Source organism: Biomphalaria glabrata, chromosome 1, assembly GCF_947242115.1.
Source record: "Biomphalaria glabrata chromosome 1, xgBioGlab47.1, whole genome shotgun sequence".
NCBI lineage: Eukaryota > Metazoa > Mollusca > Gastropoda > Planorbidae > Biomphalaria > Biomphalaria glabrata.
The window spans coordinates 70,893,024-70,911,584 of NC_074711.1; the positions used below are offsets into that span (position 1 = coordinate 70,893,024).

The following is an 18,561-nucleotide window of genomic DNA, read 5'->3' on the forward strand; positions in this document are numbered from 1 at the left end:
CGTAAGTCATCAGCGTTACGCATTTGGACTTTTTTTGGTAGGCAGGTCTGTGCATAGCATGTAAGCTTTGGCACCCCACTTTGTGCTGGCCAGCTTTCTTAGTAACGCTAACATCTCCGAGGCTTTTCTTTCAACTTCCTGGACGTGCTGGAGCATTGACAACTTTCTATCCAGGGTTACCCCTAGATATTTGGCGTGTTTTCACGTTGGAGTCGCAGACCACCGAGTTGAAGCTCGAATAGAGCCTTAAGAATGTCGATCCCTAGGCTGAACAGGGACCAGGTCATTTTGGCAACGTTTATCTGAATCTGTCATTTGTCGCAATACGAGGAGATGGTCTGCTTGTAATGGCGCCTGTATTTGGCTTTCTTGCCGGTTGACCAGAGGACAATGTCATCCGCATAAAGCAGTTTTTTTTACCGCAGTGAGGTGCGTTTCTTAAATTTCTTAAGTCTAAAGAAGCATCGAGACAATTTCAAGTCACATCATTGCCAGAGTCCACCGACTATAGGCGAGCTGTTAATGAGTATGAATTAACTGAACAATTAAAAGCAACAAAGCAAGATGAGATGGTTATCATTGAATCCAGAAAAAAATGATGAGGCCGACATCGTGAAAAGAAGAAAATACTTCAATACAGCAGGTTCTAGAGACTAAAGGATAGCACACAAGCATGTCCTCAAAAATTCATACTGAAGAAGCTGAACCATCAGACAGTGTAAACAATACAGAAAGCAGGATAATAAACTCTAGACTGAACGACATTGGAGATTGACCTGATTTCATCACAGATAATATTCGCATACCCCTTCTCACTCAAGGATCTGAAACAGTTCAGCGTATGGACAGTCAATTCAGACAGAGAGGCGTAGAGACATCAAGAATCAGCAAATGGAAAGGCTAGAAAACTTTCAAAGGCTTGGTTTTTCCAGCAAATGTCAAACGGCGAGAAAGTTCTTAAAAAGTGGATGTGTTATTGGCCAAAAAAAAAAAAAAAGAATCCTTATTTTGATTCCCCTGCACACTCTTCTCAACAAGATCAAGTACCAAATCTTCAATTAAATCCAAAGATGGATTCAATGAGTGATGGAGGTTATCCCCGAAAATAGAAAAACATGAGACCAGCAGAGCCCAATATTTGATTATACAAGAGATGAAAACCTGGAGAGTTAGTAAAATTACTATCAAAGTACGATCCACTCTTGAAGGAGTATGTGCTTCGAACTAAGCTTTGTTCCAGACCGAATACATACATGTCTCCACAAATGCAAAATGAATTTATTACAATATTGGGGGATCACGCTAAAAAACAAATCATACAGCAAGTAAAACAAACCAAATATTTCTGTATTATTTTTGACAGTACACCTGACATCTCAAAGCTGGATCAAATTTCCCAAATTTTACTGTATGTTGTCATGGAGAATGACAGGGTGCAGGTTCGTGAGTCTTTTGTTGACTTCATCGACACAAAGGACACGCGTGCTGCTGGAATCGCTGAGATGATTCTAGAGAAATTGCGTTTGGATGGCTTAGACATAATGGACTGCAGGGGTCAAGGCTATGATAATGCTGCGGTCATGAAAGAATTAACAATATTTGATTAATGAATACATATTATTTTGAAAAAAAGGTTTTGCAATGTTATTAATTAGTTAGTTGTTTGTTTTGGGGGGGGGGGCATCAAGATGAGGTACCGCATCAGGCATCATATACTCTAGCTACGCCACTGCATCTATCCCAGTAGCGCTACATCCCTCCAAGGGCTCTGGCCTGCTTCAACTCTTCCTTCAATTCAAGTTTCTCTTGAGCTTTTTGTCTCCATGCTCAAAGTTATTAAATTTGCCTCAATGTCATCCACCATATTTATGGTCTCCCTTTGATCAGTCAGTATACTACTTTTGCTCCTCTGTTTTCTAACATTCTTCCAAGTGACCAGTCAAACATAATTTGTTCTTTTTTAGTAGATTCTAAAAATTATATATGATTCTTGTTCTGATGTATAATTTTTTGCTAAGAAAGTGGTAAAAAAATCAATTTAACAAACAAATGTAGTAAGGGGAAAAAAGAGAAATTTATAAGTATCTTTATTGACCTGATCACAAGTTAGCCACATATGCATAACAATAGAGCCAACATTAAAGGCTTGCATAGACAATCAAAAGAAATTCATTGTTTTGAAATTTATCAACAAACATAAAATGGATTTATGAGTTATAAAAATAATGACATATTCAATACAATGATTAAAAATATAGAGCATTATAAATCTTGGAAAAAAAAATCACAGTTGGTCAGTTTTGGATTTCAAAACTTCAATTTCATTATAAACAATTTTAAATTGGAACAAGATAAAAAAAATATGCAAATACATTTGTGAAACAATTATCTTAGGCAATTGTCAGATTAGCAAAATAATACTAATGATAAGTATCTCAATGCAATTTACACAACATGAGAGTTTTATTGAGAACACATTAATATTCCATAATGAATATAAAAAGAGAAAGTTCAAATGTCATTTTTTTAAATTAAAAACATGAGTGATAAGATAATCAGTGGATAAATTGTTTAATTTCATTGTGAAATAGTTGATAAGTTTTTATTAATTAGATTTCTACCTCTGACCATATGTAGGGCTTATATCAATGCCAGTGTCTCATTAGCAGTTGTTTTCAAAGAATGGACTTAAATTAGTCGCAGTAGATAGTCAAGTGAGACTTATGAGGTGATGTTTGCACAAATCTAAATCATGCAGTTTGTGATAAATCTCATAAGGAGTGATAGAGCAAGCTCAATATATTTCACTCCTACAGTTCAGAATGTGTCAACCTACTAGCTCTTACACAGTCGTGTCAAGACTCATTTTCTCTCTAATATACGTATGTGTAATACTAAATGTACCCAAGTCCTGGGCAATACCATAACGACACATACAACGACAAAATAAGATTCAGAATGCCAATTCACAGACATATAACATGTTTATTACATTATCTGCACTATAATACAGAATCAGTTCAGACATTTGAAATATCCAGTATCGATTAAAAATATACCAGCTTAAAGGGAAACTCCGATGGTTTTGACAATTTTTGATATAATATGTGTTTTGATTTACAGATAATGAATATATTCTTCTTTTTTTTTATTATCTTATATAATACAGACGTTACTTCAAAAAAGAAGATGATTACGTCCTACGCGTCATGCATTTAGTTATGCATATTAACCAATGACTTAAATTCTGCCAAGTCACTGGTTTTCCTGGCTAGCTCAGGCAACCCATTCCATGCTCTAATAGCACTAGGGAAGAAGGAGTATTTGTACAAATTTGTCCTAGCATATGGGACGAGGAATGTGCCTTTATCTTTGTGTCTTTCAGAGTATTTTATTAAATTTTGTTTTTGTATTTGAAGATTATGGTTCAGTGTTTTATGTATGATTGCTACTTTACTTTTGAGTCTTCTGTCCTGAAGGCTTTCTAAATTTAGTGATTTTACTAAAGGTGTTACTCTAGTCAAATGTGAATATTCCTTTGTTATGAATCTCACTGCTCTATTTTGTGTCTGTTCCAGTTTCTTAATGTTTTCTTGAGTTGAGGGGTCCCAAACGGAGGATGCATATTCTATTATTGGCCTAACCAAGGTTAAATAACATTTTAGTTTTATGTTCTTATTTGATTTATAGAAATTTCTTTTAATAAATCCTAATGCTTTGTTTGATTTTTTTGTAGTTTCATCAATATGTGGATTCCATGACAGTTTTTCATTTATTATAACACCTAGGTATTTTGCGTTTTTAGTCTGTGTTACTGGTTTGCCATGAATAAGATAAGTGGAATTAATTTGTTTTAGTTTTTTTTGTTACTCTTAACAACTGACATTTTTCTGGGTGGAAAGACATGCTCCAATTTTATTCCCATTTCTGTAATTCATCTAATTCTCTTTGTAAAATATCTATGTCTTGTGTTGTTTTTATTGTTCTATATATTATGCAATCGTCTGCAAATAATCTGACTTTTGTTCCTGAAGTAATGCAATTTGGTAAATCATTTATGTAAATTAAAAATAGTAGTGGACCCAAGACTGTTCCTTGAGGTATACCTGAGTTTACTGTTATCGGTGTTGATTTAGAACCATTTATTATTACAGTTTGTTCTCTCCCTATCAGAAAGTCTTTAATCCACTGATGCAGTGGACCATTAATGCCGAAATATTTTAATTTTTTAAGCAAACTATAGTGGTGAACTTTGTCAAAAGCCTTAGAAAAATCTAGTAAGATAGCATCTATTTGTTCACTATTATCTAAACCTTTTGAAAAATCATCAATTAGTCCTATTAGTTGTGTTTCACATGATCTATATTTCCTAAAGCCATGTTGGTATGGTGTGAGGACATTATGTTTGTCTAAGTGGTTTATGATGTTGCTATATATTATGTGTTCTAGGATTTTACATGTGATGCTGGTAAGTGATACTGGTCTGTAGTTTCCTGGGTCAGATTTTTCTCCTTTTTTAAATAGGGGGGTGACATTAGCTTCTTTCCAGTCCTTTGGTACTCTGCCCTGGTTAAGTGAAGCCTGAAAGAGTATTTTGAACACTGGGGCTAGCTCATTACTTAGTTCTTTGAGTAATCTAGCTGGAATACCATCAGGTCCAGAAGCTTTATTTGGTTTGGTGTTGGCTAATAGTTTTTGAATTCCATTTTCTTGTACTACTATATCTTCTATGTTGTCTACTTGGTTCAAATTCAGTAATATGTCTTTGTCTCCTGTGGCTGAGAATGCTGATGCAAAGTATTTGTTTAGAATGTTTGCTTTAGTTTCATTATCATTATGTATTATTTGCAATAATAACTTAGTAATTAATGTTTTTCCGACGTAATTTTCCCGCGCATCCAAAACAGTCAGACTTTCACCGGGTTTGTATGTGACGTCACATAGGTGTTTTAATCTATTGACATTGTATAACAGGAGACCATACAGCAAAGTTTACATTCTCGTAAAAGAAATATATCTTTGTCTATGCAGTTAGATCTAGGACCTTGTAAGCAAAGAAAAAATGCGTATTAAAAGTAGATTTACATGCTTGACTAATCACGGCAGTGTGTATTTTCTCGCCAGACCACTCAACACACAACAAACACTATCGCTTGGTTGTCTTGTCATGACCGACTACACGTAGTCTCGACTAGCCTTACACTGACCAGCTTGTTCGAATCATTCAGACACACGATCTATTTACTACTTGGGATAGGGAGAGGCTTAGATGAAAATGTTACTTTTTTTTCTCGAGTTGGTTATCCTAATGCTTTTGGATCTATCTATACATGTTTATATATATATAACTGTATCATAGCTCTAGACTAGGCCGTCACTAAGCCTAACAGCTACTGTAAGAATGAAGCGATACGATTGGTTAAATCAAGTTTCTCTTTCAGTATTGTTTAGGGAAGTGACGCATGAAATAACTTAAAACAAAATCTCGCAGAACCCCGTTTTTTTAGGGGCGTCAAAAACTAAAATTTTAAAAACTATCGGAGTTTCCCTTTAATATTCCATAGACGGAATAGTGACAACACAGAAAAATAATTAGAGTCTACACTTAGACTATATTTATATCCAAAAGTCCAACTGTCCTGGACTAGGAACAAAACCACACTGCCTTATTATGAGTTACATTATATTCAACAAAAACATCTCACCAAGTAAAAACAACCCAAAACAATAACAGTTTTGAAGTCAACAACCTGAATTGCCCCCCTTGTCCTCTACAGTAAACAGGAGACCCAGGCTGACCAGAACTCAGTCCTGACAAGTGGCATCACTAGAATGGGTTCCCCCCCCCCCCCCCAATAACAGTCTCCAAACATTTCCCAATATTGTTACACAAATGTAAAATGAGTATCTACTTTAATTGTGATTGACATTTTATCCATGGTTACTATATATATTAAAACATGTTTATTAAAATGTAAGTTTATTAGATAAGAAATAGGCTTTGCATTAACTGAACCTGTTTTTCTTTCATAGACTTTAAAAGTCTTTTACACATTACAAAACTGTTTAACATTATGCTAACTTTATTCAAACTTTTATTACCATCTAAAATATTTTAGAATCTAGACCAAAAACATTTTCACGCCCCCTTAGTCATTTATTGGTCAAGTTTTTTTTTTTTAGTGTTTCTGATCTTCTGAAACTCATTTTCAAGTTTTAGATTGCATCATTTCTACTAGTAAAAAATCGCAGGTTAAAGAAAGTAGATTTGAATTTGAAGTGTGAGAAACATTCGAGGCAAATAAACAGTGCTTCTCAAAAAAAAAATTCCCTATACATTTTGTTTTATCGCACCCCCTTAGTCAGTAAAAATGTTTGTAAAACGTTTTGCATGTTTCGGATGTTCCTTCAGAGTAGAAAATAATTTACTTCCTTGACCAATTCTCCAGCAGGATGACGGGGGATGAGAACTGGCAGGGTTTGAACCTGGGATCATCGATAAGTCGGAAAGACAGTCCAGCTTGCAAACCACACGCCCAGGCAACCGACCATATTCAGTCAGCTAGGTACATAAAAGGGGAAACCGATAAAGGCTCTAACATTGAGTTTCGGAATGCTTTTAAAAATATAGTGAAAAAGAAAAAGACACTTAAAGACATATAATTATGCTAAAATTTTCCTGTTTAATTTTCTATAAAATTCACATTATGTTAAGAATCGAAATATACTGTTACGAATCTCACTATCCAGGCTCTCTGCAAACTGCACCATACACCACCAACTTAAAGAACTCGGCTCCAAAGTAACTGAACACTTTAATAGTTGAAAAAATAACAGCCAATACTGTACAATTGGCAACACGTACACTGTACAAATATCTGTCCGATAACACCGTTCCGCCGTATCAACTCTTGCACTGGCCTCTCCGTCTCGTTCCGGGCTTGCACTGGGTTTAACAGTTCAGGACTGACTTCACACACTGGGCTCGTTGTGTCGGACTCGATCACAGACCAAGATCAAGACGCCAGTCGTCTCAACTGTACTTGAAAGTACTCCGCAATGAACCGTCGTAATGCTCCGTACAGAATCACACCGTTGAACTGTGCTGTAGTCGACCGTGTTCTGAGCCCCTGTCGTGAACCTTCTGTCGTGAACCTCTTTTCTCTATCGTCTTGACTGCGACACCTCCGCTCATTATTTAGGGTCTCTACTGGCCTTCTAGAACCGGACGGAACATCGCTCGACGTTTCTAGCTTCGTCACATGACTACATTCCTCGTGATGCTCCTGAGCTCTGTTCACGACGGCGATCCTTCCCGAACCGTCATGTTGACACTGGTCTCGGCTGACCGTCGTAGCTCGTCACGGTTGACTGCTCATCTAGCGCTGGCCTGGGGCGATTTCCGTCGGCTGACTACAGACATACCACTACCCCCATCTGTGCCACCACCAGGTTTATTACAATACGAAGTAAATATTCATTAAAAGCTAGTTCTTTGAGCTTTTGGTTTCGTTAATGTTGATTTGTAGATAATTTTTTGTAGACTCAAAAAAAATCTTGCTGGAAATAGCATAAGAGAGTAATCAGTCCTCCCCCCCTCCCATTTAAGTGAAAAGATCTAAGGGCAAATTCATAAGCTTCGCAAGGCGCTTTCCTTCATAATTCTTATCTGGCGTCTACATAGTGCTTTTACCTTGTGGTATGCAGAGCCCATGTAAAAAAAAAAAAAGATTAAAATATAACAGGCAAGGACGTTCCGATATTGAATTATTTTCTTGCAATCAGAAGGCAAGCCAATCTAAGTCTAATGAAGTGTTGTAGATTTACTTGACTGGGAATTTGACGAGACTATACATAGACTATTTTAGACGGACATAGGAATTATGGGAATTAACTAAATATGAATTATTGGATATATTTTAACGATCAACAACGACTCATCTTCTACTCCTAGGGACGAGACATCAGCTTTTAGTAACTGTCGACATTTGCACTGTGCCCCTTCATACTGGATTAAAGTTGTGTATTAAGATTCATACAGTTTTCTTAAGTATTTTATACAAATCGTTGTATGTTGTTGGGGGTTGAACGAACTCCATCTAGACCTAAATGTACTCTACATCTATTAACTAAACAACCCACAACAGAAGATGGAGTCAACATTGTTTAATACTGTTAAACTAGGAATATTCCAGATACACATAGCGCACATATGTCTGAAGTGGGCATGATGGTCCTAAGATCATTTTCATGTTCAGTAAGAACTCGCTGCAGAGCTTTTATTTTTGTCACACAAAAGTCGTCAAAATAACGAAATACGTCAATAGTATAATTGTACGTCAGTCGGGAGAAATTTATCAGTTCTGCCATAAAAAGGGAGAAGACTTTAAAATTGTATTGTTGTAGACGCACTGAAAAGTCTTGGTTGAAAAAACAAAACAATTGAATCGATCTTATAGTTAATGGAGAAAGGTTCTAGTTTTGATTTTTTTAAATTTTGGCTTGATTTACTTGATTAGTAATAAAATATGAAAGAATTGCAATGTAAATACAGCCAACTTGTCTTAAAGGAAAGACAACCTTTGCATCCCAATTTTCAACACTTAGCATTCTGGACATTTTGTAGGCCTACCAAAAATAATGAAAATTAAAATATACCCCCCTGCCCCTCTTTTTGTTTTGGCCTCTTAAATTACCTAGGATAACTCCCTCCATCCGAGTTGCAAAAGTAAAAGAGTGATCTTTCCATGGTGTCCAAACTCTTGAACGTGCTCTGTCGCCTCGATAGTTACTACAGAGTAGATTACTCCCCCCCCCCTTTTTTTAACGTGAGGTAGGAATAATAAAGAGTGATATTTCTTGGTTACAACGGTCCGGTCCTGCTATTTTGTGACTACGTGTTCTTCCCCTCCCCTCTTGTTTTCTTGTGGACTATCCGCAGAAATAAGAGAGTGATCTTTCCTTTACTTCTTCTTGTCTAAACTGTTGAGGGAAAAAGAGAATTATATATATAGATAGTTCAAAGTATGTTTGGTTATCTAGCTATCACTTATTTTCGTCTAAGTTGTCTGTTTTGTCCAAAGTACAATTCTTTTCCACTTGGGTTTCACCCCCCTGGTGGGTGTCACCCGGTGCGGACCGCACCCACCGCACCTGCCTAGTGACGCCACTGCTCTCATATACTTATCAGTTAGAAATATATTGTCTATGTGGTAAAAATTCGTTGAAATATCATATAAAATGTACCCCACCTCTAAAAAAAAAAGTAACCTAAAAAGAAAACTGTTACAAAGTCAATATCAGTCAGAGAGTTCACAACTAGACGTGAGTTGACAAGTCCAATGGCAGCAAGCAAAATGAAATAAGCCAACATCAGGAGAGGAAACTTGTACTCTTGCAGCCATGACATTGTGGATCTGGAGGTAAAGAAACATTAAATGAAAGAGAAATAAATGAGCAGCAACTGTATTACAGCATTTTAAGTCCTAGATAAGGATGAGGGGGGGGGGGGGAGCACTTGATGATTTCTTGCATAATGAGTTGTAATGACAAGGCAAATTACAACAGAAATTTTGTTCCGAAAAAAAAAAACACATCACAAAATTTTGCTAGCATGTTGCGTCTCCTTTGGGTCAGAAAGACTGAGAAACACTGACTGAATAGTTCAAAATATATGCAACTGCTACTCTTGGTCTTCAAAAGATAAATCCCTTAATTCTTAACAGTAATTATGCACATACATTTTTACATACATAAAAAAAATTAAAAAGTTGTATTAGATCAAATTAACTACTCTACAGTGATAAAAAGGTGTAACAAAAAAACAACAACGTATCTTTAAGAGAGAGAGAGGGGGGAGAAAAAGAGCTTTTTTTTACAAACTTATTCTACATTATAATTAGAATAAAGGAATAGTATTTAAGAATAGCAATCATGGGCGTAGCCAGGGGGGATTCAACCCCCCCCCAAATGAAATCCCACACCGCAGGGGGAGGGGGGATCGGAATTTAGGGACTGATTTTTAGCTTTGATTTTGTTTTTTAGGTGAGATATTAATACTAAAACATCAGCACAACCAAGGCCTACCAGGGGGTTTTGAGTTTAAAATGCCCTACCAGGGGAATTCGAGTTTAAAACCCCCTACTAGGGGAGGTTCGAGTTTAAAAACTCCTACCAGTGGGGTTTGAGTTTAAAACCCCCTACTAGGGGTTTTTGCAGTTAAATCCCCCTCTTCTATAAAAAAAAATGCAAACGACAATCCCCAAATTCCAAGAGCACAGTTAAGGAAGATTTTGATTTTAAAATCCACTCTAAAATTTACGATAACCCCCCTCTTCAATAAAAAAAAAAGGAAATAACACTTAAAATTCTTTTAGCATAGCCAAAGGGTTTTGAGTTTACCCCCCCCCCCCCCTCTTTTCCAGTAGGGTTTGAAGCTAAAAAATACCTCTTCATTATAAAAAAAAAGCAAATTACGCACTCAAAATGTTATGAGCGTAGCTAAATGGGTTTTGACTCAGTTTTGAGTTTAAACCCCCCTTCAGCGGGGTTTGAAGGTAAAAATACCTCTTTAATAATAAAAACAAAGCAAATTATACACTCAAAATGTTATGAGTGTAGTCAAAGGGGTTTTGAGTTTAAACTCCCGGGGACTCCAGTGAAGTTTGAAGCTACAAAATACCTTTTCAATATATATAAAAAAAAAAGCAAATTACTCACTCTAAAATCTATGAGCGTGGCAAAGGGGGTTTTGAGTTTAAAACCACGACAGCGGTTATTAAAATATAGGCTCAAAAATATCTGCAAGTTTTTGTTCATATAATATAAGAATGGGCAAGGTGGTAAAGCACTTGGCTTTTGAACCAAAGGGTTTTGGAATTAACTCTTTGTGAAGACGGGCATTTTGAGCTGCAGGGTTTTTAGGACCTTTCTGGTTTTATTTAGCTCTATAGGTACATGATATTGGGGAAAGTAAATTTTGTTGGCCATTGTGCTAGCCACATGACACCCTTTTTAACCATCAGCCAGAGATGACCTCTAAATTATCAGCTCTATAGATCACAAGGTCAGAAAGAACTTTTAATATAAGAACAACAAATTAAAATGCGAATAAGAATTTTTTTCATGTGTAATATATATATATATATATCTATATATATATATATATATATATATATATTGAAATATATCAGTAATATCTTCAGAAGTGTGCAGACTACCTACTTCAAAGATTGATCACTTACACAGGAGAGACATGTCCAGTTTATAGATTAGCAAATACTTGACCCATATGACTTCATCATTCTGCACCACATAGTAATTCTCGGGTACATCTTCAGTGATGTTTGATGCCTTGGCTCTTTGTTTCTGTTCAGAAGTACTGCCTAAAACACAAGTTTTCATATCATTTGATTTTTTTCTTCTATATAGTTGTTAAACTAGCTATAAAACACTGACTTAAGATATGAGTTTTTAAACACAAGCCAAAAGGGTAACACCTGAATGCAATATAAACAATCCAGCGGCGGTCTGGCCAGAGCAATGACTCATTAAATATATACTGTTTTTTAGAAATTGACCCTTTGGGGCAGCAAGCTCTATTTCTTTAAAAATAACATTATGAGGTTCTCAGATTATCATGTATAGATTTTCAAAATTTGTGAACAAATCAAACACATTAATGACAAATCCCATATCTATGTGCTCAGGAACCACTGTGATTACCTTTTTTTAATTTGACACTTGCATCATCAATCATCTCACACACAGGACAGCCTGGCACCAACACAACAATTTTTCCAGCCTTCCCCATTAGGACTGTATGTAAGTGAAACAGAAAGCTCACTGGATAATTATGTACCTTCTCCAAACTTTCTCCAAACATTCCCACCTTGTACAAGTCAAGATGAAGACAAAAAGAAAAACAAATCATGAATGCTCGGTACGGTACAGAAGTGCATTTGAATACTGTCAATCAGAAAATAAATAATGTTTTAAAATGTTCATTTATTATATAGTGTCATCTAATAGGCTTAAAATGTCCAATGTGCATTTTGTACATATTGTTACGAATCTCACTATCCAGGCTCTCTGCAAACTGCACCATACACCACCAACTTAAAGAACTTGACAACTCAGGGCTCCAAAATAACGTAGCACTTTAATAGTTGAATAAATAACAGCCAATACTGTACAATTGGCAAGACGTACACTGCACAAATATCTCTCCGATAACACCGTTCCGCCGTATCAGCTCTTGCACTGGCCTCTCCGTCTCGTTCCGGGCTTGCACTGGGTTCAACAGTTCAGGACTGACTTCACACACTAGGCTCGTTGTGTCGGACTCGATTGCAGACCAAGATCAAGACGCCGTTCGTCTCAACTGTACTTGATAGTACTCCGCACTGAACCGTCGTAATGCTCCGTACAGAACCACACCGCTGAACTGTGCTGTAGTCGACCGGACTGTAGTGAACCGGGCTCTGAACCCCTGCCGTGAACCGTCTTGACTGCGACACCTCCGCTCTTATATAGGGTCCCTACTGGCCTTCTCGAACCGGACAGAACGCCGCTCGACGTTTCTAGGTGGCCAGATGACTACAACTCTCGTGACGCTCCTGAGCTCTGTTCACGACGTCGATCCTTCCCGGACCGCCGTCGATCCTTCCCGAACCACCGTGTTGACACTCGTCTCGGCTGATCGTCGTAACTCGTCACGGTTGACCGCTTGTCTAGCGCTGGCCTGGGGCGATTTGCGTCGGCTGACTACACACACACCACTACCCCCATCTGTGCCACCACCAGGTTTATAACAATATTTTTAAAATACATAACTGATGTGATTTCATTATTGAGACAATAAGTGGGGGATTTCATTTTTTAAAAGCAAACTTCAAGAACGGACTGATTTCTTAAGCAACAAATTAATGAAGTAAGAATTTAGTTAAATTAAAACATACTTTATTGAGATAAGAATTGAGTGATTTAGTTAAGATAAAAGCATACTTTATTGAGATAAGAATTGAGTGATTTAGTTAAGATAAAAGCATACTTTATTGAGATAAGAATTGAGTGATTTAGTTAAGATAAAAGCATACTTTATTGAGATAAGAATTGAGTGATTTAGTTAAGATAAAAGCATACTTTATTGAGATAAGAATTGAGTGATTTAGTTAAGATAAAAGCATACTTTATTGAGATAAGAATTGAGTGATTTAGTTAAGATAAAATCATACTTTATTGAGATAAGAATTGAGTCCATTGTGAAGTATTGAATAAAAGTTATCAAGGCGACTGCCATGGTAGGCAAAGAAAGTTTTTCCTGAAGCCTTTCAATTGTTCAAACTTTTCCTCTTCTCTAAGCTGTAAACAACTTAAAAAAACAAAAATCAAGTTGTGTTGTAGAGATGAATTGTCCAGTTAGCTCCTTGATAGCTGGAAACTGAAATAAATGTCAATAAACAGTTTCTGGTATGCCTACTGGCATCTGACAGGGAACAAGTAGGAATGTTAAGGGCCTTGAATATATCTCTGATGTCCGTTGTCATTATCCCTCAGTTGATATAGCAATGGTGTATATTATTTCGGATCACTTTCATAAACGCTTTATATCCAAGCCTATGTTCCCATATTTTCTTTGATTTTCCATTGTCAATAATGGTAGTGTTTTTTTAATCAATTAACAGCAGATCAGGGCGATTAAAATCTACCGTTTTGTCAGTTAAAATAGACCTACCCCGTATAACAGACTTGAGAACTTAAGCTATCTGTAATAAGGAGAAAGATGTAGTTTATAATTGATTATTAAACGTTCTGTTTTATATCACTTTCGTTGAGGTTAATTGCTAAGTTATAGCAATTGGTGTCAGAAGTGGGATCCTCAACGAAAGGGGAGAAGAAGGTCTAGATCTATGTATGGGACATTGAACGATTCCATTTTCGGGTAAATCAACATAAGTTTCTGTTTTAGTTGATCATCGTTTGAATACTGGATGGCTTCTAAGAAAACACTTAGTCAACTGTCTATACAGGAACTTAGACATGAACTCAGAGGTAGATGTCAGGGTTCAAATTTATATATATATACTGTTGTTATGCTGCTCTGCTCTGCTCTTCTCTTGTCTTGTTCTGTTACTTTAACTTGGCTCCTGTGGCTCACTAGGGGTTTCTTGAATATTAAATAATACTTGCTTGGTACTTTCTTGGTTACTCAGAATTCATCAATACTTGCTTAACTCAAATACGCTTAATATACATCAACTCAACTCCTTATATTCATGAATATCAACAATACTTTAGTACTTGATAACGCGCACAATTATATCACTCTTATGTACACAAAACACCAGTCCATCAACTTATAAATACATAAATACCAGTCCAGGAAGTAAACGTCCAACCTTCCTGGACCGGGAGCAAGACCTTACTGACTTAACACATTCTCTCGCACATTCAACGAAGACTTAATCACTCAGTTCACAACACGTGCAACACTTCGCATTCATAACAAGGGGATATAACAATCACACCAAAATATTAAACTAACATTCATTCTCGCCATACCTCTCCCTGACATCCCCCCTCTCACGATATGACTGTTATTAGATAACAGTCATTCAAATATATACATAAATATACATACATAATACATACACACACTGTGTCATACACATACTTATATACACATATACAAACATATATATCTACACACAAATGTATATAATGTACATGAAAGTGAAATAGCCCTTATTAGCCTAACAAAAGAAATATGTCCAGCTATTTACAACAAAGGGAAAGAGAGAAAAGAATAAATGAGAAAAAAAAATAGTGGCATGGAGAGTTAAATTACAATTTGAAGTCGACAAGCCTAGTCCTTTCCACGTTAATATTTAATATGTAAAACAGCAAACATACAAGAAAAGATCAACTCCTATGTATAGCAATAATATACGACAAGATACTATCTCTAATAGTTAAAACCGCGTTTGACATTGTATTGGGAAAAAAAAGATGAATTCTAACAATTACAACTAATATAACTATGCTAAGTTAGTCTTGACAGTGTATCAGCTAGTGGACAGTGGTCTGTGGTCAAACTGGATTGTGCATCCTCCTGGGTATCAGAGGTATCTGTATAGGCGTTGGACACTCACGCTACTAATGAAGCAATGCTACTCTCTATGTATCAGCTCTCTGCACTTTACCGGAAGGAAGCCATCTACTTGGTGCAACACACAGCAAGCTATTTCGGATGTACTGTTTAGATAAATACAATATATTAAGATTTGGTACAACAACAAAACTTAAAATACAAGAAGAGGACAAACAAGGCTGAATTTTCTCTATTGCCAAGTCGCACTCGGGAATTCAGGTGACCCTCGTGGACATCCCCTTCCCAGAAACAGGGAGAGGGGAAACACTACGTCAAAATTTCTTTTTTCTTTTTCTTGGAAGTTTTAGGTACAAAAACATTTGTAGCCTATTGGGGTCTGGTTTAACTTTACCCCCAACAACAACTTGACAAACTTCTTTAAGACTTTTTTTTCGTCTTCTGGGGATTTTTAGGTACAAAAACATTTGTAGCCAATTGGGGTCTGGTTTTACTTTACCAGTACCAACAACTTGATAAACTCCTTTTGTTAGGTTTAATCTCTTTAATGGTTTGTGTACTCTGTGAAATGGTCTCAGAACATGAATAATATTTTTGTCAATAAACTGACAATCAATAAGTTCCTTATCAATAAGTTCCTCAGTAGTTAAGACATTTTCTATTACTTCTCCAATTTCTATCTCATTAATATCATTAAGTTCCTCAGTAGTTAAGACATTTTCTATTACTTCTCCAATTTCTATCTCATTAATATCATTAACAGTATAATTACAATCATTTAGTTCCTTACTTGATAAGACATTCTCAATTTCTTCATTATCTTCTATCCCACTTATATTATTATCAATATCCTGACAGTTATTTTGTTCCTCATTAGTTAATATGTCATTTTCAATTTCTATTTTATAGTTCACATCTCCCTGTAATGACAGTTTTACTTCCAGTTCCATTTTCAACTTTACCACTTCTATTGCCTTTCTTTTTAATTCTAATTTTGATCTTTCTAGATCTAGTTTTTGTCGGTTTAAATCTTTTAATCTTTCTAGATCTAGTTTTTGTTGGTTTAGAACAAACTCTCGTAATTCATCACCCTCAATTCCAAACATGTCGGCCTGTTCTATTAATACCTCAATCGACCTAGGTTTAAACTCGTCCAGTTCTATATCCAACTTTACCACTTCTATTGCGTTTCTTTCTAATTCTAAATTTAATCTTTCTAGATCTAGTTTTTGTCGGTTTAAATCTTTTAATCTATCTAGATCTAGTTTTTGTTGGTTTAAAACAAACTCTCGTAATTCATCACCCTGAATTCCAAACATGTGGGCCTGTTCTATTAATACCTCAATTGATCTAGGTTTAAACTCGTCCATGGTAATCACAAATAATAAGAAATATTACTGAATAAGCGTAAATTAACTTATAAAGGTTAAGTTAACAAGTAACGTTCAATTTACATAAGACAATAAATTATAAAAAAGATCGACAAAAAAAAATTTAACCCTTTATCTCCCCTACTGAAAAGGCAATGTACACTCGACCCTGAATGCTCGATACAACAGACAAAAGAAAACTCAACTTATCGGTGTCTGATGCTAGGAAAGAAATGACAACTCTTCCCACACAACAGTGTTGCTTTAAGAATGTAGAACTTCTGGAGTGTCAGGTCGCTGTTCGGCCTCCTTGTAAACGCTTTATGACTCACAGCAGATTTAGAGAATGAAACAAATAGAAAACAAAATTATTCAAACATTGATATGATACTAATAGTAATAATAATGGGAGCATACAAAAAAAATGATTATCTAGTCAGGTAGTACAATAATTTAATAATAATCCAACATCAATGTAACAAAGGTAGATAAATCACGATTACTTGAGTAATTGCATTCATGTAGAATAATTCAATAGTAAGTGAATACTAGTAGTAGTAGTGTCTCTTTAAATGGTGATGTCTCTAAATCCAATAGTAAGTAAGTAGTAGTAGTAGTAGTAGTGTCTCATTAAATGGTGCTGTCCCTTTAAATGGTGGGTGACGCAATGACCTCAGTATACAAGAAGTAGCTGCAAGTCAAAATTAGTCAATGACCTTTCGTAGAGTTCTAGTAGACTTCTCTACTTCAACAATAACGTGTTGATGGCGAAAAAAAAATAGTTCCTCCGTGTTCTCAAAAATGTAAACAATGTCAAGTTCTTCAGGGTGTGTCGAAAGACTCTCAAATACTGGCCGAACGAGGCCCAAAAATGTCAACGAGTAGTAGGTTACAAATGATACAGATTGCCTTGAATCCAACTTTAGTAGACAATGTCATGTACAATAGTTACTGTCCCAGACCGGACGAAGCTCAAAAAATTCGGTATCCTTTTCTTTGCTTGTGTTGCTTATTCTTTATTTTCTTATCGACTTCTTCAACGTGACGAATGACACAACAGGTATAAGTGACCTGCCCGGACTAGCCCTCAGATAGATGTCAAGAATAATACTGTATTAGTACACCGGTTAATACACTGGTATTTTAATAATACAGGTAACAGGTACAACGATACCTGCCCGGACGAAGCCTCCAGATGTCAGGGTTCAAATTATATAAATATATATATGCTGCTGCTAGCTCTGCTTGTCTCTCTTGTCTTGTTCTGTTACTTTAACTTGGCTCCTGTGGCTCACTAGGGGTTTCTTGAATATTAAATAATACTTGCTTGGTACTTTCTTGGTTACTCAGAATTCATCAATACTTGCTTAACTCAAATACGCTTAATATACATCAACTCAACTCCTTATATTCATGAATATCAACAATACTTTATTACTTGATAACGCGCACAATTATATCACTCTTATGAAATAGTAATACACAAAACACCAGTCCATCAACTTATAAATACATAAATACCAGTCCAGGAAGTAAACGTCCAACCTTCCTGGACCGGGAGCAAGACCTTACTGACTTAACACATTCTCTCGCACATTCAACGAAGACTTAATCACTCAGTTCACAACACGTGCAACACTTCGCATTCATAACAAGGGGATATAACAATCACACCAAAATATTAAACTAACATTCATTCTCGCCATACCTCTCCCTGACAGTAGAGAGCTGAAGGTGAGCGGCAACAAGGATGCACTTATGGAGCGTCTTGGGCAAAGCATGATAGAGGAAGAACAGGACCCGGAGACCTATGTGTTTGAAATAGAACCGACTATGATGGAGCTTTGGAACATGATACAAGAACAAGGCAAGACAAATACTGACATGGGAAACTCAATGAAGGAAGACATGAAATCATTTAATGATTGATTGATTGTTTGATTTGAGGCACATCGGCACAATTTAGGCCATGTCGTGCCTGCAGTCCCTTAAGGACTACTCTCTCTCTCTAAACAACAGGGCCAGATTCTATACAGTCATATCATTAAAATCAAGGTCTATTCACAGTTAAAATAGTCAAGG

General features: G+C 36.1%; 1 protein-coding gene across 1 annotated transcript; it reads right to left on the reverse strand.

Moving 5' to 3' along the window:
- Positions 1-9,265: 9,265 nt before the first annotated feature.
- On the reverse strand, positions 9,266-11,997 carry LOC129923074 (protein mono-ADP-ribosyltransferase PARP16-like). The gene is made up of 3 exons (XM_056012049.1): positions 11,725-11,997; positions 11,244-11,384; positions 9,266-9,416 (listed from the first exon to the last, which is right to left on the reverse strand). Exons 1-3 carry the CDS (start codon positions 11,930-11,932, stop codon positions 9,373-9,375), a joined length of 393 nt encoding a protein of 130 aa, XP_055868024.1. The 5' UTR covers positions 11,933-11,997; the 3' UTR covers positions 9,266-9,372.
- Positions 11,998-18,561: the final 6,564 nt, after the last annotated feature.